The following is a 23234-nucleotide window of genomic DNA, read 5'->3' as shown; positions in this document are numbered from 1 at the left end:
CAAGTGCTCGAACTCTTACTACCCTCTGGCTTATTGTGTGATCCCAAGCTTGTGTCAAGAACACCTCAGGTGATGATAAGGTAGATATTTAAAAAGAAAAGTGCAGCATCAGTTTTCTGTGTTAACCAGAAGTATTTATTGTCCTGATATAAACCAGTCTAACCGAAGCAAATTTCACTTTGTTCTTATCTGTGGCGAAAGTGTAGACCATTAACAAGTTTTCCCAGTGCCAACACCATAAAACCACAACAGAGTGCAACTTGTCCATGTGCAGAATTTACAGAATTCCCTTCCTTTGAATTTGCATATTTTTGCATATTGCAAACATTAGGTCTGTACACAAATACTCAAACATACACTTGTGGGCTTGTCAATTGTGTGCAGGGACATTAAATCTATTTTCCTCTCTAGCCTCATCCAATGTAAAACAGCATTCGTGTTTATAATGTCCAAAAATGCAAATCTACTGTCCGGCATCAAACAGCTTCTTCCTACCCTCCATACCAGACATGGCTTCCACGTTCTTACGCCAGTCAGTCACCTCCTCCTTCTGTCCATAAGAAGAAAATAATTCTCAGTGATAATTTATTGTCACAAAATAACCCCAAAATAACATGAGCAATATCATAGCATCGTGCCATAATTCAAACCTAATTTGAGTCTTAAACCAAGGAGTAAACCCAGACTGATTTAATCTTGAAAACTTTAAAAACCAGGGTAATTAAAAAATAAATCGATCTGCTATTATAGTTTCTGCACGTACCTTCTCCTCCTCTTTCTTCACAGTCTTGAGGTTGGCCTTGAAGTCCACAGACTCTTTGACCTTAGAGCCCAGCAGAGCTCCCAGCATGGCGTCAGCTGAGATCTTCACTCTCTTGAGAGCAGGTCGCTTCATCTTACCCTTCAGCTCAGAGATCTTCAGAGTCAGATTTTCAATCTGCAGGAAACAATATAAATGTAAATTAAAAAGTATGCAGTTGTGCACAGAACAAATTCCAATGAAAATAAATTCAAAAATGTATTAAAAAAAACACTCAGTAAGGCTATAAACTCATTCATAAATTAAAGACAGAATTAAATCATATGTGATTATGAATGAACATGTACCTCCTTGTTGTTTTTATCCACCTTGGCCTGAACGTCGTAGCGCTCTTCATCTACCACATCAATCTTATGGTGCAGTTCTTTGCAGAGAGCCTGTAGGGAGAAAGAGATTCATATTCAAATCTATTGAACAAAGCCAAAAGAACCTTGCAGTCCTCTGGCTTATTGTACAGTTACACATTTCAAACTCGGAGGTTATATTTTTCTGTGCAGTGCAGCAACATTTATGAGACATTACAACAGGGAGCCGAGTGTTTCCTATTACCACTGTGTTGATTGTTACATTCATTAATAGTGGATACTTGCAATGTTTTGACTTGAGGCTTGCTCTAAATAAAAGTGTCAGCTAAATGCCCAAAATATCAAATGGAAACGTCGAGGCACCTGTCCTCTAACGCACCTTTGAACATGCTATATGCATTTGAACCATGTAGTTTCACTGTAGTTTGATGGGCAGCCCATGCAGTGACCTGAACATACCTGAAGGTCCTGCATAGACAAACCAGACAGCTGGAGTGGAGGGACTCTCTCACTCAAAGTAGTTTCTCTCTCCAGCTTCTTTTCATCCTTCTCCTTCTCCAGCATCACAAATGCCATTTTCAGCAGTTTGGTCTAAATTAGGCAGAAAGGTGAGAATTATTACCTTTCTGACACAGTTTAATAAGCCATTTGGTGAACTTGTGGATTGTGTCATGAAGTTGATTTAGCAGTAGATTACTATCAGTCAGATGATCACATGGATTATGTTGTGGTAAAGGCAAAAGAGACAACACCTTGAGGGCCAGCCTGCGCGATGCAGAGATCTTTGATTTTTTCTACACAAAAGGAAGTAGACAAAAACTGAGGCATGAGGCATCAGTTACATAAAAAAAACACACATGGTTTCTAAATAAAGATTCTTCAGATATACAGTAATAAGATTAACTTACCGGTCTGCAGTGGAAATTGAGATATGGAAAAGAAAAAATATATATATTAGAAGTGTTAGTAATGACATGATGAAGATATAAGGGATGACAAGATTTTACAAATGCTAATTTACATAATCAAAAAGTATATGACTTACGCCTCAGACATGGTTGGATGCCTTTTGTCTATTAAAAAATGAAAGATTTTATAATAAAGTCAGAAAAAAATGCCTAATTCACATACAGCAGTAGATGCAGTAGTAGCAGTACATACATGCAGTACCGTTGCATTTTTTTCTTTATTATTGAAGTACAAGATGTATTTTAACACACTCATCTTTTATCAATTAAGTAATATTTAATTATTTTGTTAGGTGATTCATGAACCAATATTTTAGTTTCTACTACTGCAATAACTTTTTGTTCACCTCTTATTGACTGAGCCATGTTGCTGTCAGTCAAACCTTGATATGGTGAAATACCAACATCAAGCCTTTAAATTTGCAACAATGATGCTCTTTTTGTAATCCCAACTGGTCTCGATCCTTTTTCAAGGCAGCCAGATCAGAATCAAAATCAGAATTAGTTACTGCCAAGTAGGACATACAGTATATAACACAACTTCTCATTTTGTATACAAAAAATTACGAGTAGCATTTGTTAGAAGAGTTGAAAATGTTGCTACTAGATACTGTTAATGGCTAAAGGGCACAGTTCCCTCGAAATTACTCGAGAGAAATTAAACATTAAATGGATAAATTAAATGTGCCTTTACATTAAAAGCATAGATGTAGTTGTCTTATTTTGGTTTTGTCATATCGAATATTTTGTTTTCTTAAAGGTCAAACTGTAATAAATCTTACATTTACAGTATATTTGCACGTCTATGTTCTTCCATTCGACTCCACATGTCACAGCCCAATAAGGCTCCTGCTATGGCTTCTTAAGAGATACTATCATCAGAAACATACAACATACCTTTTTAAAAAAAATCTCTGCAGGAAACCTGTGGAGGTCAGCAGTCTCTGTCTTTAAATGACACAAAGACAACTCAAGTCAAACCTAAGGACTCCTATTCCCTTCTCTGAGTGGCCAACTAAAATAGCCTTGTCTGTCCTGACAGCCTATATACTGTGTATCCCTACACAGTATACAGGCTGTCCTGACTCCCTACACTTCTATATGGCATCCCCCAACACCAGGTTTACCATTTGCAACATACTCCCATTGCTCACCACTAGGATTACGGGATCTTAGATCAGCCTTGGCTCTATTAATCAACATCTGTCTTGTCTGTGAATTGAATACACCATCATGATTTTAACTATTATTAGAATAGCTAGATTAAAAATAAAAATTTAATCTGAACAAACCAAAGAAACCAAACAAACAAGTGATCGTGGTCGTTTAATCAGCATCACATGTATTACAGATAGTGCGACAGCGCCATCATCTGTATAGTATAAATCCTGCACTTTAAAAGACCAACTCATAAAGGTAATCAGCCTTTTTCTTTAGCACAATTCCAATATGCAAAAGATACTGCATACTATAAAATTTATATTATTACACTCATGACATGCAGTGGTAGTCTTTACATACAACTTTAAATTAAATGAAGATTAAAGCTATTTAAATCTAGTATAATCTAAAGAGTGCATTTATTTAAACCTTTTACAACTGCATAAGGTGTACATCGTTCTTTACAAAACCAGTTTTGTTTCATCCTGTCATGGAAACCTTCTTGTATTTGGACAGTAATCCTGCAAGAAAGATGAACAGAGTGATTTAATTTTAAAAAATGCACTTGAACATTGCAAACTCCAGATTTACTTTGGGAAAGATGATGTGTTGGTAACATCACCTTGTTTAACACAAGCGCCTTCTCATTGTCCGGCATCAAACAGCTTCTTCCTGCCCTGCATACCAGACATGGCCTCCACATTCTTACGCCAGTCTGTCACTTCTTCCCTCTGTAAAATAATGATACAGTACAATGTAAATTATTTTTTCATCAAGTTTATCATGCGCTGTGGGTGATCATATCTGCCAACAATCTTACCTTTTCTTCTTCTTTCTTCACTGTCTTAAGGTTGGCCTTGAAATCAGCTTTCATGAGTTTGGAGGTGTCGGTGTATGCGCCCAGCATGTCGTCTGTCGTTTTCTTCACCCTCTTCAAGTTGGGTCGCTTAACACCCTTCAGGTCAGTGATCTTCTGATTCAGCATGTCGATCTGTGCAACAAACATCACAGTTACAGATGAACCAATAATCATCCAGCTGCAACATCCGAGTAGGTCAGTAAATGTATCAAATTTCATTTGTGACCAACTGTACCTCTTTCTCATTTCTGGCTACCTTGACCTCCATATCATAACGTACTTCATCTACAACATCAATCTTACGATGTAGTTCTTTACAAAGCTCCTGCAAAGAAAAAAAAAAAGAGCCGTCAAAAATACGTAAAATAATAATGAGCAAATCAGCATAATTTGTTGAGTCAGTACCTGCAGCTCCTGGACTGACAAACCTGACAGCTTCAGCGGTGGGAAGCACGCATTCACAACTCTTTCTTTCTCGTGTTTCTTCTCCTCACTTTCGGCCACCAGCATAGAAGCTGCTTTCTTCAGCAGTTTAGACTGTAGGATAGCAAGGCCTTCATTAATGAAGCCTTGGTGAAAACCAAAACAGCGTTTGATCACTCAGCCTACTTTTAAATACTGTTGACATATGGCCTCTGAGTCTAAAAGACGTACCTTCAAATGCAGTCGGCGTGTTGCTGAGTATTTTGTCTTTCTCTGTGACAAAGATACGTACACTTTACACATCAAAAACAGTTAGTCTCAACATAGGTTTTAAATGTTGTTTTGAGCAGGAAGGGCATGAAACTTCATAAAACTTCATTGATGATTAATTAGTGATTGTGAAAGAAACAATTTTGACTCACCGGTCTTCATCATCATGTGACATGAAAAGTAGAAAAAAAGATTTTTAAAAAGTATTATTTAGGAACCCACAGGAAACAATGGCAAAGGCCTCCAAAACAGCTTAGTGATAATACACAGAAATAAAGGAGGGAAGCGGTCAAAGGAAATGGAATTTCTCACCTTTCTGGATTTGACAGCTGTCATCCTTTTTTTCAGTATTTTTTTGTGTGTATTTTTTTAGAATTAAAACATGAATATTGTACAGAAATGTGGTTGCTTTAAGAAGCTAATACTCACCCCTCAGACATCGTCTCAGCTTATGGTACTTTTGGAGTGGAAACAACATTTTTAAAAACATTTTAAGTGTATTGCATACATTTTTAACACACACTGTATCACACATTTTTATACAAACTACACTTTGTATAAATTATTATAATATTATTTTCTCAATATTTATTCAACTTTGAGTTGTATTTTCTACAATCAATTTGATGAACATGGTCAATCCAACTAGTTAAGTGTTTAATAGATTTATTCAGACTAATTTCCCTCGGAGGCTTTCAGATACATTTGATTATTCTTCCAGGATCAGATAATCCCTCCTATTGTTATAAAGGGCTGACTTGGTGTCTGTTGCAGGGCTATATTTGGAAACATTTCCCCCATGCTTTGGCATCCTCACATCTGCTGTGGCCTTGATGATGCCAGAGAAAGCGAAGGCGCAGAGAGGTTTGGCAGCCAAGAGTAGAACAACACCAAACCTGTGGGGACTATTGCTTGCTTTCTATTTAACTAGGTTGTTACTAGACAAATAAACTCCACAAATAAAGTTCCACTTTAGATGGGTAAAATGAAAATGACATTTAGCCAATTAGTTATGTTATATTTGTCATTTTATCTCCTCCCCTGACTCATTCTATCGCTTTCTTTGACCTTCTCTTTGCAGCATTAACTTTACAACATTACTTTATTTGATTTTTTTTTTTTTTTTTTAAAATGAATTTAACCATGGCTTTTTACACTGATAAACAATTGAGGTGTCAGAGCAGAACAAAAGCATTTAAGCACTTTGGACACATCACAGTAATATATCCTATTTATATTAGGCCAGCCTGACGGGGTGCGAAAGTCAAGGTAAACAACCAAAGCAGCAGACAATTTTAGGAAGCCTGCAGCCTTGCCCACCACCCAGGAGGTCACCAATTCATACGAGCGAGCCATCATCACTTATCACACCAGCTTTTCAGCCGCAATGATGGGTCAAGCGTGCTGTTAGCAGCCACCAATACTCTGGCGGGCAGTTTAAGCCTCAGGTTACATTTCCTCACTTAGAGGATCAAGAGATCATCAAGAAGCTTGAGGTGTCGTAGAAGTCAAAGCCGGAGAGCCATGTTCGAAAAGTTGCTGTAAGACTGTGTCAAAAGTAACGACATAGCAGGGATTCCCTCACATAAATACCAGCCACAGTGTCTGTGACAGGGGTATGCTGATATGCAGTCTTCAGTACTCTTACAAAAAAAGCCTGACTAGAACTAACCCAGACAAACATATGGCTGTAGAGACAGGTACTTAGATATCTGGGCTGCTGTCACAACAAGAGAAATATTCATAATCATAATCTTGCAATGTCAGGTCAAAGAGCCTCCTTTTAATGTCTATCATAAATCTTATTGACTTTTAGTCTAATTTGATACATAGCAGTTTGATTAGTATATCAAACTTACCTTGAATATAAGTGGAAATCAGAGAGGGCAGCAACAGTGGTGTGTCAGGAAAAGAAAAAGCACTATATGGTTATTAGTGAAAGATTTATGTATTCAAAGTCTCATGTGAATGGCTCGCTAAAATAGACCCCCTGTCCACCTGACAATTGCTACATCACAATGCACAATGCCTTTTGGATTTGCCCTCAACCCGTGACCCATTTATTTCATGTGATTGCACTGCACAATGTCACACATCCCTCAGCTAACTGACAGCTGAGTTATCCTGTCTCCAGATATCAGTTGCCCTGAGCGTGTTTTCTTTTTAAATTCTGTTATGGGGTGGACTGGACGAAGCTAAAGTCCAAGACAAATTGCTGTTTTTAAAAGTCAGTTTAAAAAAAGTCAATTGTTGTAAGTTTAGAGTCATTTGTTAAAATCGGACTAGATATTTTAGTGTCTATGTCTGGGAGTCTACAGCCACAACTTATCATGTGAGGCTGTGCTTGGGCACAAACATACTTTGAAATGCTAGCACCGGCATGCTATCATGCGCAGGCGATGGCGCTAGATTAAAAATCGGAGGATCACCAAAGTAAGTAGGATTCAGGTTCTGGGGACCATGAAATTCTGTATACAATTTCATGGCAATCCTCCCAATAGTTGTTGAGACATTTCAGTCTTGACCAAAGTGGTGGACCAACCATCCAACAGACTGGCATTGCCGTCCCTAGAGCCACATGACTAGCATGGCTAAAAAATTAACAGTGTAACTGTAGAGCTTTAATGCCACCCAGTATTGATAATCTGGTAAAACTTTATTTGAAACCAACCTAGTTAGCATTTATAAGCACTATATATACACTTAATACATGGTTTATAACATTATAACAGACTGTAATTTCATTGTAAAACAATATGATACAAAAGGTTTGTTAATGTATTTCTCAACAATCATAACTCCTCCTATGATGCATCTGTCACTGCTGTATAAACAGTTAACAAAGGCCTGATAAGAGAGTATAAACAATGATAGGATTACACACATGAACAAGCGCTTACAGTGTGTTATTCAATTCAAAAATACTTTATTCATCCCTCAAGGGGCAAACTGAGGCTAGTGAGTCTGCGAATTGAAATACACATAAACAATTTATTTACACATATAAAAACTATCAAACAATACAAATATGGTAATGTTAAAACAAATTGAAATACAGAAAGATTCATGGCAGTGACCACAAAGACAAATTATGTCAACTTTACAAAAGGCAAACTAATCAGTTCTTGTACTGTGGCCGTTTACAAGTTCAATAACCTCTAGAATAAAACCAAACTGCCTTCAATACATTACAGGCAATCATTAGGCATACATTTAGACTGATGGTATGTATGACAAATCAAGGACAATCAGGGACAGCAGCAGTATGATATAGATCAGTCAGATTTAGCCAAAAGGCTAATTTGTGTCTGCAGTCACTGGGCAGGTTGATGTAACACAATAAAGGCAACAGACAAAACATACAAAAAGAAGACAAAGCAACATCAAAGCATAAATAAGAGCATGTTGCATAAATGAAACGAAAAGTAGTAGAAACCATTACAGAACGGACAGATACAAACACATATACCAGTCTTGGATGCTTCATTAGAGGAGTTTGAAGGAGGAGTTAAAATTAAACGACAAATGTGCAGAAATACACGACAAATATTCTTATAACTGATTACAGCTACATTACACTGTGTTATAATGTGTTATAAACGAGTCATTAGTTTATACACTCTCAAATGCTAAGTTGAGGGGTTAAATAAAGTACGGACACAAATCCTGTTGGCAAAATCCTGAACACAGCATGTCACAAACTGATTATAGTTGTATTGGATAAAAATGTATTTTTATAATTGCATCATGGTGCCACCATGCCTTCTGAATCACAATTGCTGTGACACCGCTCTCACACAGAAGTCTACAGTCTATTCTGGTCAGATTTCAGTGGCACATGACTGTCGGTCTGTCTGTCTGTCCTACTGTTATGGAAACTGATGCAGTTGAGCTCAGTGTCCAGTAGGAGACACAGTAGCACTGAGACAAAGCGACAGGAATTAACACACAGCCACAGCCACATTTTTCTCCTATAGAATATAATCCCTGGTTAGCGAACAGTGAATAGTTGAAGGTTTAGTGGTGAAAATCCCAGGCTGTCTGTTGGCTTCATGTGTTGATCCTCTGAACTCAGATGTTCTGTTGTCTATATATTTAGATGATGTTGCATGATGTGTCCTCCCGGCCTACAGAGGTTTTAAGACGCTGCTTTTGTAATCACAGCATACCCGTTTCAAGTCTTTGTTTCACCCGTTTCACCTTTGTTGCGTGTTTCTTTCTCTTCTCATTTCCTGTCAGATTGCTACTTTTTGCTGTCTGACAAAATAAAAAATATCCAAATACCAAAAATGACAAATAATAAATAAAAATAATTAAAAATAATTATTAAAAAAATACCAAAATGTAATTTATATTGTTTAAACAGGACATTTACTTCTAAATTTGGTCACTGCTGCCACCTAGTGACTGTGTGATCTTTTGACATGACATCAGTCTGCACTTACCAAACACACTGCAACAAGGAAAAAAGATCTTTTATTTCTCAAAGAATTTAATGGAAATTGCACATTAAGAGAGCAATATTTGCAGCCCACGCAGTGCTCAATGTAATGAGAATGCAAACAACCAACCACATTCGATAAGGACATCCTTCCTGTGTATTCAGATACACAGGAAGGATAAGTATGAAACTAGTCACAATAGTTAAAATCAGATCACAGTGAACATTCTAAGTCTTTGTTCAAACAAAATCTCGAACCATCTTTTCAAACAGAGTCAATTATTGTTTATTTTCTAATTAACTTTGTAGTATTTTAGATTTTTTCCACCTGCATTGTGGAGCTACACTAGTTAGATCAGAATGATCCGTGTTCCTTTTTTCTGTTTTTGTTTGAGTGCTGGACTCACAGTGTCATCTTCTCTTTGGATTCTGAACAAAAGTCTGGATTGCAGTCAACCGGTGAGGATTCAATCTGTTGTACAAAGTTTGATATCTATATATATATGTGTGTGTGTGTGTGTATATGTATATGTATATGTATATGTATATTATATGTATATGTATATGCGTTTATATATGTGTATGTATGTTTGTATATATATATACGTATATGTATATATGTATGTATGTATATACAAGCAATCTTACAGAAATTAATTGAAGTAGATTTATAGTCCTAGCTTCATGAAGTCACCTTGTATGTGTTTTTTCATATCTTGTTTTTTTTTTTTCCAGGGTCTTGACTACTGCAAAATCAGTGAGTGTCTTATTTATCAAATCACTAGAATGAAGTTCAAACACTTACTGTATACATAGAGAGGAATTCAACCAATATTTTGAGAGTAGAAATATTTTTTTGGTAAATAGTCAGTATCTCTGCATTTGACTGTTTCGTTTCTCCAAAATGTTTCAAAGTGACTTGGTGTTACTCTTAGTAAGGTGGAATAATTTGAGAATTAATATATCAATTTTTATTTGACATTTATATGATTCATCTGCCCATACAAATAGGAATGGCAGCAGAAGTACCCAGATCTTTTTTTCTGAAGTAAATGTCGCACTCCCACTGTGTGACAATACTCTGTTACAAGTAAAAGTCTTGCATTCAAGATTTGACTTAGAGTTAAAGTACAAAGCTAATAGTATCAAACTATATTTAAGTCACCAACTGTAAAATTAATAAATATCCATAATATTCCATTTCAGAATAATGTGTGTTATGTTTTTATATTGTAAATATTTTAGGGGTTAGTGTGTACATCACTTTAATGATGCAGCTGCAGGGTTCGGCTAATTTTAATTACAGCTTGGTACAGTAAGTTGTGAATTTTCGATAAATGATCAATAAAGTCTTATCTTAATCTATAATAGCGCATCTTAATCTATTTGTTGATTATATTTTGTATTTTTCCAATACAATATAGAGTATAAGTATAAAGTAGCATTAAATAGAAAAATTCAAGTGAAGTAACTCAAAACTGTACCTAAGTGCAGTACTTGAGTACATAGATTGTATGTCTGTAGGCTACTTTCCAGCATTGCACATAAGTACTCATCCGTGAATTTTATTTGAAACATAATAATGTATACATGATTCCCTAAATGCCAGATAACTGTTCAGACAAACGCATGGTCATACAACGTGCTCCTACCGGCCCAGAGTGGGGTCCTGAACATGTGGGAGTCGGGATCGACAAACATGGGACTGTCCCTGTTATGAATGTGATATGGAAACTAAAGTCAGATGGTAAGTAATGCTAAACTCTGCAGTTCTGTGACCAGAAAAAGTATCATACTGTATTTTAAAACTACAGTGTTGTTTTTTGTTGATCATATTTTAAAATGCATCAAATAAAAAATGTAAACCAGCCAGTCTTTCATCGAAGGCGAGAGATAGCATTCATATAAAATGTACACTTTCTTCTATTCACAGCAGGTATATTAAGCCTTCATGGATCAGAGATAAATGTTCTGGATGAAAGTACAAATCAGAGTATTTGTGCCCGGTTTTCTTACAACATCCACCAACAGCTGAATCCAAACCATAAGAGGGTAAGACAGAAACGTATTTGTTTAACTTTTACTATAACCATACCAACCAATATACAGTACAAGTTGTTTTAACAAATTAGACACCTGCGATTCTATTTTCTTCGTTAGTGGACATTTTCCTTGGATGGAGTTGTGGTAGAGCCTGGGCATACATATTCGGTGTCAGTTGTTAATTTGCCAGAGCCCAAGAGTGGAGGCTACAGCATCAGAAAGCAAATTACCCTCCCAGGTGAGTTTCCACCAAAGCTAGATCACTAAAGTGTGCATGAAAAAGCAAGGAGAAATTGGTTAAGGTATTTACCATGCTGAGAATACAGTTAGCTATTGTCTGATATCACTTTTCATGTAAAATAGGTAGTGTATTGTAAGGCATAGTAAGCTGTGGCTTTAGCCTACAGCTCTTTGGTCTGTGGAAAATCTTCTGTGTTGTGTAATTTTGTGTTTTCGTTTTGTTTTCTTTGCCCAATTGCTTCTCTTATTACTTACTATAGGGCTGCAACTAACGGTCATTTTCATTATCAGTTAAATTTTAATCAATACATGAATTAATGATCTAACCAAATGTCTTCTTTTGTGTGATTCTTTTGTGAAAAAGTTGAAAACCCAAAGATATTCAATTTACTATAATGTAAAAAAAAAAAGGAGCAAATTCTCCCACTGGAGAAAGTGAGACCATAGATATTTTTTGGATTTTTTTTCTTGAAAATGACTTAAATAATGAATCTTTTTTTGTCTGTCTGTCAATTAATTGTTGCAGCTCTAATTGTCTAACTGTTGCAGCTCTAATTTTCAGTTTCACTTTAAAAGTGTTCTGTATTTGCTGATTATACTGATTGTGTGCTCTTATTCTATCCGGTATGACTAAATTGTGTGCTTATAATAGAAGTTTTACAGGTATCATTACCACAGTGCACTGACTGATTTGATACTTAAATCCACTACAACAACAACTGAACCATTCTAATCAGCTTCTTGACATATTCACTGTCATTGCCAGGATGTGGTGACAGCAGAATCCAAACAGCCCAGATCTGTCTTGAAAATGGTAAATTTTATGTTCTTTCCGTCTCACAAGTTTTAATGGAGCACCCAAAGAAATCCTGGACCATATAGACATTGTAGTCTGTCCGTTTTGTTATTTCAGGTAGTATGTGGGAGCCTAACATGACCGCTGCTATGTCTGTTGATAAGGAACATAAAAAGCTGTCTGTGGTGGTGGGTTTTGAGGCAGCACAGTATTCAGAGAGCTACCAAGTCTCCATCCAGAGCCAGGCTTTCCACTATTCAAAGAATGTCTCAAAGGTAAATATGGTGAACATGTCAGTTATTTTACCAATGATGACAAGAATAACTGTGCTGTAAGACATGGTGTGTACTATCATTATATGATTTAGTGCTTGTTTAGCAAGATATACTGTATAGTGACTGCATTAAGCCAGTATGCATTTTGTTATCCCATTAAACAAACAGGAAAATGAAACATCACTGAATGTGACATTTGAGCTTGATTTGTGGCAGCTCTCACAATGTGAAATCTCGTTAACAGTGAGTTCAGTTTTAATTTAATGTCCCATCCCTACCACTTAACGATGTCACCTTGCAGAGGTAGAACATCCAAAGTTGACCTTACTCTGTTGTTTCAAAGATTCAGCCACATTTTATGCGATGCAGAACAGACTGTCGGCGCTCCAAGAAATTAATCAGTTACTGCCCTTGTAAGTACAATTTTTCACACATATTCTACAGTGTGGTAGATTATCGATGACTATATGATACTGCAAATAAATCAGTGGTTCCCAACCTTTTTGGCCCGTGACTCGTTAAAATAAAGCACTGTTCACTTGTGACCCTTTGTTGCAGTCTTTGAGTTTTGACTTCTAAACTTCTCAGATTGTCTGATTTGAATATTTTTTGAGACCAAAAGAGGCGAAATAATCCTGTATTTCACTAAAAAGCAAAGATTAGACAAAATACCGAAAATTGATGCAAATTTATGTGGCAGAACGTCATTATTTTTTTCCTTTCCTACCACATTAATCATCTCACAAGCCCCTGAGATTTATCTCGTGACCCAGTGGAGGGGCCCCGATCCACAGGTTGGGAATCACTGGCCTAATGATATTTTAATTCACTTTTTGTATTTGTAGAGGTATTTAGCTAATCATATGTATGTTTGTTTTTTAGATTATCAACCACGGACTTTAATTGTAAAGGCAGTTGTGGGGCTGCTTGTCATTAATGCTTGTCTTTTGTATTTACTGTGGACAGCATCTCATAAAGGTTTGCCCTCTTATAAATGAACTGTATTGAATAGAAAACAAAACTTGAATACAAAAATAATCCGCTGATTGCATCCTTCTCTCAGATTCTGTGGACATATCTTCATCTCCTGCCAAAGACCAACCAGAGGGTTTTCGAGTGCATGAGGGGAAACGAGTCCTCATCATCTACTCCCTTGACCACCCATTGTACAAAAACATAGTCCTCAAGCTTTGTGACTTCCTGGCGACCAAATGCGGCACTGAAGCAGTCCTGGATCTGCTGGACTCTTCAAGACTGGGTGTGCTGGGAAGCATTCAGTGGTTGGCCTGGCACCGAGAGCAAATAGAAAGCTCTTCAGATAAGATACTAATCCTGTGCTCACCAGGAGTACAGGCCAAATGGAGAGCCATGTGCGGTGACAAACAGGTTTTTCTGAGAGAGGACGTCTGCTCACCTGTAGGTGACATGCTCACTCCAGCCCTCACCCTCATGGTCCCCCAGTTTATCCGATCTGCATCCTTTGAAAAATACTTAGTGGCTTATTTTGATGATATTTGTTCAGAAAAGGATGTTCCTTCACCTTTCAAAATTACAGTACGGTACAAGCTGATGAAACACTTTGATGAGCTCTTTTTCAGAATCCTGGACACAGAAAAGCATGAACCAGGCCGAGTGAATCACATTGAAGGGCTTTCAGAGGACGAGTATCATCAGTGCCCCTCAGGTAGGGCCCTGCAGGATGCTATAAAGGCTTTCCGTGCATACCAGCTGAAGCATCCACAGTGGTTTGAAGATCAATTACTGGAGAGCTCAGAGCTGGAGGTTGAGGAGACCTCAGCTGAAATCCATGATGATGTAACCTCACATACCTCATATTCTGTACCTGATGCCACCCATGTAAAGACACAAGGAAGTGATTTCACTGCAGACAAAGCAGCCCCTTTACATGGCTGAACAGCTCCAAATGTGCTCCTCAGTGGAATTCAGTTGTCTTATTGTTGAGGCCGTGCAGCCAGTTTGATTTGATTTCATTAGGGTCTTGAGATGATCAAGAGGAAAATATGGAGGACAGTCCATCCGTCGTGCAGTTTGATGGCAACTATTTCATGATTCAGAGGCCAAATTCCATGACAACTTCTGAAGAACAACAGAAATCTGCTGAGAGAAATTCACAGTTGAACTCCCCAGTGGATACTAACAATTATGAAACTGACCATGAAATAAAGAGCAAGGAATTAGTTGTTAGATGTCATATTGAGGCAGAAAACTTGTAGGAACACTTATCGCTTCTTTGCAACCTTTATAAGGAATATCTACGTGGATTTTTTTCCAAACAGACATGCTTTTGTTGTTATATACAGTATGTTGTACCAGATTAAATATTTGCTTGTCTAGATATCTGTACTGCAGTATTTTTATTATTATTATAAGTTGCACTCGTGTTCTCCAGGAGACAATTCCACAGTAGTTCAGACCACAGTGATCTGTGGTTGATGCTTGTGGGCTGTGTAAACAGTGTTTGGGGTCAAAGTTCAGACTTCTGGGCAAAGTTTCTAAAATTTTTGTTGCACTGAAGAAGGTAAGTACTAAACTCTGTTTGTGGAGACAGAAATTTTTTTATAGTGACCTGATTGAATGTAATGTGTAAACAACTTTTTGACGTCTGAAAGCATGGGTGTTTTGATTAAGTAGTCAATATTTCCACCGCAGGTAAATACAGCACAGAGCATGTTTTTTCCAGAAATGAGTTAATGTTGATGACTTCTTTACTGTCGATTGATGCAGATTTTCAGATGGGTTTTTGTGTAATTTGGGTCTGTAATTATTGATGTGTCTCTACTCCTCTATTTCATTGATGAGATATTAGATTAAAAATTAAAGGTGTAAAAATTACAGTGTTGACACAAAAAGAGCCGTACACTTTTAAAAAAAAATTTCTTTCTTTTTTTCTTTTTCTCCTTTTTGTCTCTCGTGAGTTACTGCCGGTGTTATACATTTCAGCTAACAATCTGCAGTGCATAGATGCAGTTAAGTAGGAGGAAAAGATAACAATACAGACCCTGTCTCTGGAATTTGGGTGTCAGTTTTTGAGAGTGGCCCCAAAGGGGGGAGGGTGGTGGGAATGTGTCCCAAATAACTGGAGCAAAGAAAATCATCACAATGGCTGACTAGGACTTGTGCCTTGCAGTGACAGAAAACACACTGCAGGGTGTGATACAGCTTTGGGAGTCTATTTGATATTTCCTTCAAGAAACTGAGGTAATGTTGTTTATTGTTTTGATTTTGAAAAGCACATCCTGTGTCACCTATACATTTTTTTAAAAGATTTGTCTACACAGAACTTAAGTTAGATACACTTTTCCTACCAAATAAAGGAGTCTGCATGAAGTTAACTTAGGAACAAAAACAACCTTATAGTCCATTTAGAGCATTGGTGTTTGCATTTTATTTTGAAGAACTGTGAAGATTGGGCTTTGACTGAGTCACCGCGATGTCCTTTTTCTATATAATGTTGTGGGATTGTAAGGTTTGGATGTTGATGAAGAGACTTGCAGAGGTGACAATCATTGTCTGCTCATTGTTTTTTGTTTAGCGTTTTGTGTTTTTGTTTTAAACTTTAATCAGACAATTAGAAAGTAAATGTAATTTCTCTTGACGTTCACTCTTGTTCATTCTTGTTTAGACTAGCATTGCCTAGGTACTACAAATGTCATCTGATCATGTCAAACAATTAAAAATTCACCTCCCAAACACTGGTATTAATGCAGATAACTACCAGGGCTTGCCACTAATAAATCAATCACAGTATCAGGCTGCAAGATTGAAAGACAGTTGATCTACTCCAGGTGATTTAACAATGAGGATCGGCTGACACTGCTTTTTTGACTCTAAAATTTAAAACTTCTTCATGATTTCAGTGTCACTCTCAAAATGAACAGAATTAGCTTGCTGAAGAGAGCCCCTGCACTCATCCTGAGAAGAGGAATTACAACTTATCAGAGCAAATGTTGCAAAAATGGTAAATGCATTTTCTCATGGCACAATGGCAATAATGAGGAGGATGATTTGTGAATTCACCCTGACCTCTTCTCTCAGACAGCCTCATCAGAGTTCATCCATCTGTGTCACAAGCGTTGGCAGAAAACAAACCAGTGGTTGCCCTTGAGAGCACTATTATCACACATGGCATGCCCTATCCACACAACCTGAGGTACCCTGAATAACCCCAAGTGTCAACAAGCACTGATACCTGCAGCCAATACCTAGTTGTTTTAAGCAATGATAATGAGCACCATTAATGTATCTGTCCAGCACGGCAAAGGAGGTGGAGGCTATTGTACGTGCTGAAGGGGTCACTCCAGCCACGGTTGGAGTGATCGAGGGCAAGGTCCACGTTGGTCTGTCGCCAGAGGAGCTTGACCACCTCGCCCGCTGCAAGAGCTCCCTGAAGGTCTCCCGCCGTGATCTGCCATACGTCGTCAGCAAAGTGAGACTGCAATACATTCAACTCAGATAATTACTTCAAAGTGGTGGAAGAAGCATTCAGACAGTGGTACTTAAGCAAAAGTAGAAATACCATAGTCTAAAAATTCTCCCTTTCAAGTAAAAGTCCTAAGTTCACAATCCTACTTAAGTAAAAGTTCAGAAATATTATCAGCAAAATGCACTTAAAGTATCAAAAGTTCTCATTATGCAGAATAGCTCCTTTCAGATTGTTATATTATTCTGTTTTTATCACTAACAAATACATGTAGCAACATTTTTATGTTGCAGTTCATCAATGTTGAGCCAATTTTAGATACTTTCTATACAGAACTACTGGGTAGATTATTTGTATAGCACTGCATCATCTGATATAACTGTATCATATGTTTTTGTCACGTCAAATCTGAAAGGAAACTAGAAATAATTGAAATGAAATAATTATAATGGAGTAAAAAGTATTTTTATTAAATATTTCCTTCTAAAATATAAAAGAGTGAAAGTATGAAATAGGATAGGAGAAAATGAAAATAAAGTTAAGTACAAGAACCTAAAATCCATACTTAAGTACAGTAATTTAGTAAATGTACATAGTTAAATTCCACCACTTCGTGTGGTTAAGTCCGTGTCTAAACTACATGAAGGCTGAACTGTTTGCAGGGTCTCATCCACTTTGATTACCTGAGTTTATTATTCATTGCGGTGTTGTGCACGCAGTCCTGTATGTGTATGTTATTTCCTCAGGGCCTGTCCGGAGGAACGACAGTGTCAGCCACTATGATAGCGGCACATCGAGCTGGCATCCCTGTGTTTGTCACAGGGGGCATTGGAGGAGTTCACAGAGATGGTGAAAACAGTAAGCTGACACGCACCATGTTGGAAATAACAATCTGACCTTTGGACATACTGATACCTTGTAGCTATAAGGACAACTTATTTCTCTTAACAAACCATGAAAACAGACAGACTGGATGGTTTTAGCCTCCTTTCACACAGAGGTCTTCCTCAGAGTGAACAATGCCAGCATCAACTGTACCAACTATTTTATGTCAATCTGGATTTAATGATAAAGACAATGAAGAGATTAGGCTGCTTAAGGGCCAGCCCACCTGGTGACGGGATAGTTCACTCTGAGGAAGGCCTTCATGTGTAAAAACAACAAAACTGTCAAGATAGTGACTTTGATGTTCACACTATTCAAAGTACCATAGTAGAGATGTAAAGGCTTACCATCACATGATTATTCCTCCAGGTCTGGACATCAGTGCAGATTTGACAGAGCTGGGCAAGACTCCCATTGCTGTGGTCTCTGCTGGGGTCAAATCTATTCTGGACATCGGTCGCACCCTTGAATTCCTTGTATGAATATTGAGAACGTTTTTCAGAAAATCAAATGGTTACAATGGCAGATCAGGTTCTGTGTTTCCCATTTGAGTGAATACTCTAAACAGCAAAATATGTATTAGCAATGTTTTTATATCATATTGACTGAGACGTGTGATTTAAACTAAAATCCCTGTACTACTGGGCATTTCTTCTGCTGTGTATCTTTAATCAGGAGACACAGGGTGTCTGTGTGGCCACTTATGGAAAGTCAAAGAATTTCCCAGCGTTCTTCTCTCCACAAAGCGGATTCACTTCCCCTTGCCAAGTCGGCAACCCTGCGGAGGCTGCAAAACTCATTGGTATATCAACATTTTATATCCTGGAGATTCTTAATTTCCTTGAGCCTTAACAGATTCAATGCGCACCATCACTTAATTTTGCCAGGCTCTATCTTAACAAATACTATGTTAGATACAGAATATGATTAACTCAGGATACCCATTGTACGGTTGGTTTGTCTTGTTATTATTTTGTTATTAGTCTGTATGTCTGTTTTTTATGTGTTTCAGCGAGCGCCCTGTCCCTGGGTCTTGAAAGTGGTGTCCTGTTGGCGGTGCCCATCCCAGAGGAGCATGCAGCTGCAGGCCAACAGATAGAAGAAGCTATACAGGCTGCTGTGACAGAGGCAAGGTAGAGAAAGTCTCTGTGGTAGTCTGTTGTGTTGCTTTCTCAGCAGCCATTTCTTTGAGATAGTAAGTCAGTGACATCAGTGGAAAATTTGTCCGGTTTTCTTTGTGTTGATGACAAAGTTAATCAAACAGATTGTTTTTAAGATTAAAATATGATCACTTTCTGTTGTCTTTTTGATTCACTCAGTGCTAAAGGTATCACAGGCAGAGATGTGACGCCATTCATTCTTCAGAAGGTCAGTGAGCTGACTAAAGGAAAGTCCCTCCAGGCCAGTATCCTTCAGAAAATCTGAATCATTGAGAACTCACGCAGAAAATATGATCGTATCAAATTCTTTGAAAAAAAAGGCACAAAGAAGATTGATAAATGTGTTGTCTCATAGGCTGGCAATGTTAAAAGGCAGCGGCTTTTAATATCTACTGTTGATTACCTTTGAGCTATAATACAATATCCTTAACTTGTTGTGTTTCAAGACATTGCTCTCATTCATAACAATGCTAGAGTTGGAAGTCAGATAGCCTGTGCACTGTCAAAACAAATGAATGAGAGAAAGTTGAGAAGCAAAACTCATCATTCTGGAAAACACTTGTCACAATCAGAACCAGATATTGTGAGTATAAACAGATATGATGGACTTCTTTCCAAGTTTTTCAGTGTGTAGTCAAATATTGGCACAATACAGTCCCTGCAGTGCTGTTGTTTTACAGGTCGTCATAGGAGGAATAAATGTGGATTTTATTGCTAAAGGAAAAACGAAAACAATTCATGTAAGTTTAATTTACAACACATATTTATCCACACTACTCCAGATAATGTAAGACCATACAATGTAGACGTCTGAGAACACTTGTTACTGCTTGCAGTTTGGACAGACTAACCCAGGAAGTGTCTGTCTGTCATTTGGTGGTGTAGGAAGGAACATTGCTGGTACGTTTTTTTTATCTGATTATAATCACGACTGTAGTTTAAACCCGACTGTCTCACACTCATATCTTTGTTTTTTTCCTGTAAGACTCTCTGAGTCGATTAGGCCACAGACCTCTGTTCATCTCAGCTACTGGAGCTGATTCACACAGTGATGCAGTGTTAAACTACTGTAAACATATGGTATGTGAACATCAACGGCTGATCGTCCATTTTACTTAAATATGTAAATGTTAAGTTCTTGTCTTTCTCTTATTTCTGTAAGAACACAAGTGGTGTGGCCAGGGTGCAAGAGCAAACCACAGCTACTTACTGTGCTGTCATCACTGAGAGTGGAGAACTGAGTCTTGGATTGGGAGACATGGACATTCACCAGCAAATCACAGAGCAGTATGTAAGTTTTGCTGACGAAGGCATTCCCCTTTAGTCAGACTAGTCCTGCATTGGTGTTCCAATACAATATTCAGAATCAAAAGTTATAATCCTTAAAATTTTCATCATATCAAACCCACATTTTGATACTATTTATGGTATGGTGCTTTAGCCATTAAATTACGCTCATTAGTTACAGAGGTAACTAAGGGGTAGTAATTTGTATTGTCAATGGATGTGCACAAAGGATTTACAGGTGACGCACACACGTACTGGACAAAATTCAAAAGACGACACATTCTGACATTGTACATAATTTGCGTGCATGCTCATATGACAGGTGATGACATAATCCATTAATAAATGATTGATAACCATGTCATTTTGAACTGAACTCTGGGACTTGTATTTTTAAGATGTTCTTAGCTTTATCGCCAGTAAGCGCAGGAGTTGACAAATCAACAAGTAATTGAATCTTTAAATCTATTATCTCCTCATTCACTAACTCTCCAGCTATTAAAAACCCAACCATTTGTGTAAGAGTTTAAATGATTACCCTGCCGCCTTTTCTTATTTGGTTTTCTTTGTCTTAAAAAGATCGTAAACTGAATAGCTTTGGGTTTTGAACAAAATAAGATGTTTGAATATGTCAGTTTGGGTTTTAGGAGAGTGGTATGGGCATTTTTTTGACTGTTTTTTGACATTTTATACACCAATCGAAGAATCAGTGATGAAAATAATCATTAGTTCCAGCCCTATTTAATTTTATATTTTGTTTTATTCCTCTATCTTTGGCCAATCCCTGAAATTATTGTTGTATTTTATGTGTATCTGTGAACCACCTCTGGTTTGAAAAGGTGCTATAGAGATAAACTTTACTTCTTTAATTACTATTTCTTTATTCTATCTTTGAATATCTTTTTATAGGTGTCACAGTTTGAGAAGCAGCTTTCATCAGCCACTCTTGTGTGTCTTGATGGAAATATCCCTGTCTCCACCATCGACTATGTTTGTTGTATTGCCAGAAAGCACAACATCAATGGTAAGCATGAGGAGCAATCACTAAATGATAATGAAAGATCATTCGAGCTTTCATTCATTTTGATGAAATACCATCAATGTGTGTAACAGTTTGGTATGAGCCAACGGATTCAGAAAAGGCTTGTAAGCCCTTCCTGTCAGACGCCTGGAAGTCTCTTTCCTATTCATCCCCGAACCTGGCGGAGCTGTGCACCATGAACAAAACACTGGGAATCCCAACACCTGAAGGTAACAGAAGTCCACGGAAAGACGGTGTCACACTTTTCCACTCACAGCTGTTACAGTTTGGTTTCTTGTGAAAACTTCAAACAGTGTGATATTAGCTGTGGATGTGTTTTTGTCTTGTGGAGTGACCGAGTTTCCAAGCTGTCTTGAGGAGGTGCTGAATGTTGCCGTGGCTCTCTCGCGCCCCCTCCTGGAGCATCTTCACTGTGTGGTGGTGACTCTGGGGGCTAATGGTGTGTTGGTGTGTGGAGAGCATGATAGAGGCTCAGTCAACCTGCAGCCAAGGAAACAGAAGAGGGTAAGGACAGTTAGCACTTAAAGTGGTAGTGAAGATGATGATGATTACTAGGACAGTAAAACTGAAGATAATTTTTGCTGCACTTGGGTTTGCAGAGAAGACAGCTTTGTGCTGTACACTACCCAGCGCTGACTGTGACCGCAGAAGAGACAATGAATGTATCAGGAGCAGGAGATAGGTGTTTAAAAATTTACTTAACCTACTTTCTCTTCCTTCTTTTTCTCCTATCTTTTTCTCCTGCTCTTACAATTTTACCCTCTTCTCATTTCTCATGACCTCTATTCTCTCTCTCACAAAATCATGCCTGAACAATTCAAACGAAACAAAGTTACTCATCCCCACTCTCTCTGCAGTCTTGCTGGTGCTTTGATGGCAGGGATTCTCCGGCGGCAAGACACTGACAGCTGTGTTCGGATGGGGCTCCTGGCTGCACGGCTGTCCCTGGCATCATCGCACCCCATCGCCCCCACGCTCACCTTAGACTCTGTGGATCCCAGCAAAGTCCAGATTCAGAACTGGCCCAAACCAAGCTACAGGTGGATAGATTAAAAATATTTTCAGTCATGGAACATTATTGGAGCAATGTGTGGGGAATTTGGTTTATTTTGCTTTGGATTGATTTTTAATAGTTGTTTCTGTATTTTATAATTTTCATCTTTAACGCTGTGTAACACCGCAAGTAAATGAATGTAAGAAGATTACACATTATACAAAAACCAATAAATACGAATTTAATTTGATATTTTAGATTGTTCTAATTGATATTTTGAAAAAACACAGAAAATAACCACTTTTTCCTATGCTTTACTTGAACTCATGATTAAAAATCCTTGTACATAAATGATGTAAGATTATACATTGTATGGAACTCTGGTGTTTTGATTCCTTATAATAGAGAAAAGTACATATATATATAATATATATATATAATATATATAACAGCAGAGATGGAGAATGTACTCAGAATCTTTTCCTAAAATTAGTAATACCACTTTAAAGGTATTAAAAAGTCTTAAATTTCATTGTCAAAACTATATTATATTATATTTTCTCTAGTCTGCTGTTGGAGGTAATGTTACTTATAAAATGTTTTTGTATGTGACTCTAGCAAAAACTGGCTGGAAAAGTAGGCTACTATTTTTCCAAACCTCTGATGTTATGTAAAATTTGTAAGTGGATCTTAGATAAGTATGTTATTTTTTTAATTGGTTAACCCTTCCATCCACTGATTTTCTCCTGCTTATCCAGGCCCAGAGTTTAATGATTAAATGATTATATTATTAGGAATCGTTTTGAGGGAGTGAAAAAATGTGA

General features: G+C 37.5%; 4 protein-coding genes across 4 annotated transcripts; 2 read left to right on the top strand and 2 right to left on the bottom strand.

Annotated features, from left to right (window-relative positions):
* Positions 1 to 320: 320 nt before the first annotated feature.
* Positions 321 to 2191, bottom strand: LOC120793179 (troponin I, slow skeletal muscle-like). The gene is made up of 7 exons (XM_040132987.1): positions 2171 to 2191; positions 2034 to 2037; positions 1878 to 1919; positions 1585 to 1716; positions 1108 to 1197; positions 764 to 937; positions 321 to 550 (listed from the first exon to the last, which is right to left on the bottom strand). Exons 1-7 carry the CDS (start codon positions 2179 to 2181, stop codon positions 464 to 466), a joined length of 540 nt encoding a protein of 179 aa, XP_039988921.1. The 5' UTR covers positions 2182 to 2191; the 3' UTR covers positions 321 to 463.
* Positions 2192 to 3733: 1542 nt separating this feature from the next.
* On the bottom strand, positions 3734 to 6755 carry LOC120793180 (troponin I, slow skeletal muscle-like). Its single transcript, XM_040132989.1, has 9 exons — positions 6666 to 6755; positions 5236 to 5263; positions 4959 to 4962; positions 4768 to 4809; positions 4519 to 4650; positions 4349 to 4438; positions 4075 to 4245; positions 3877 to 3985; positions 3734 to 3775 (listed from the first exon to the last, which is right to left on the bottom strand). Exons 2-8 carry the CDS (start codon positions 5244 to 5246, stop codon positions 3899 to 3901), a joined length of 537 nt encoding a protein of 178 aa, XP_039988923.1. The 5' UTR covers positions 5247 to 5263; positions 6666 to 6755; the 3' UTR covers positions 3734 to 3775; positions 3877 to 3898.
* On the top strand, positions 4096 to 16444 carry LOC120793175 (interleukin-17 receptor A). Its single transcript, XM_040132984.1, is given in 13 exon segments — positions 4096 to 4308; positions 9643 to 9706; positions 9983 to 10004; positions 10857 to 10994; positions 11181 to 11299; positions 11408 to 11528; positions 12297 to 12344; positions 12444 to 12601; positions 12770 to 12844; positions 12945 to 13014; positions 13484 to 13579; positions 13665 to 14491; positions 14493 to 16444. Coding segments are annotated over 13 exon segments (1899 nt in total). The 5' UTR covers positions 4096 to 4237; the 3' UTR covers positions 14583 to 16444.
* On the top strand, positions 15129 to 22839 carry zgc:136858 (uncharacterized protein LOC678543 homolog). The gene is made up of 19 exons (XM_040132983.1): positions 15129 to 15140; positions 16480 to 16580; positions 16658 to 16772; positions 16874 to 17048; positions 17789 to 17900; positions 18297 to 18403; positions 18603 to 18729; positions 18940 to 19060; positions 19247 to 19332; positions 19534 to 19670; positions 19768 to 19827; positions 19924 to 19987; positions 20073 to 20167; positions 20250 to 20378; positions 21284 to 21398; positions 21488 to 21625; positions 21748 to 21920; positions 22016 to 22098; positions 22274 to 22839. Exons 2-19 carry the CDS (start codon positions 16493 to 16495, stop codon positions 22467 to 22469), a joined length of 2121 nt encoding a protein of 706 aa, XP_039988917.1. The 5' UTR covers positions 15129 to 15140; positions 16480 to 16492; the 3' UTR covers positions 22470 to 22839.
* The last annotated feature ends 395 nt before the right edge of the window (positions 22840 to 23234 follow it).

This window comes from Xiphias gladius, chromosome 8 (genome assembly GCF_016859285.1).
Source record: "Xiphias gladius isolate SHS-SW01 ecotype Sanya breed wild chromosome 8, ASM1685928v1, whole genome shotgun sequence".
NCBI classification, from domain to species: domain Eukaryota; kingdom Metazoa; phylum Chordata; class Actinopteri; order Istiophoriformes; family Xiphiidae; genus Xiphias; species Xiphias gladius.
The sequence above is the reverse complement of the archived record's forward strand: the minus strand, read 5'-3'. Positions and strand labels throughout refer to the sequence as shown.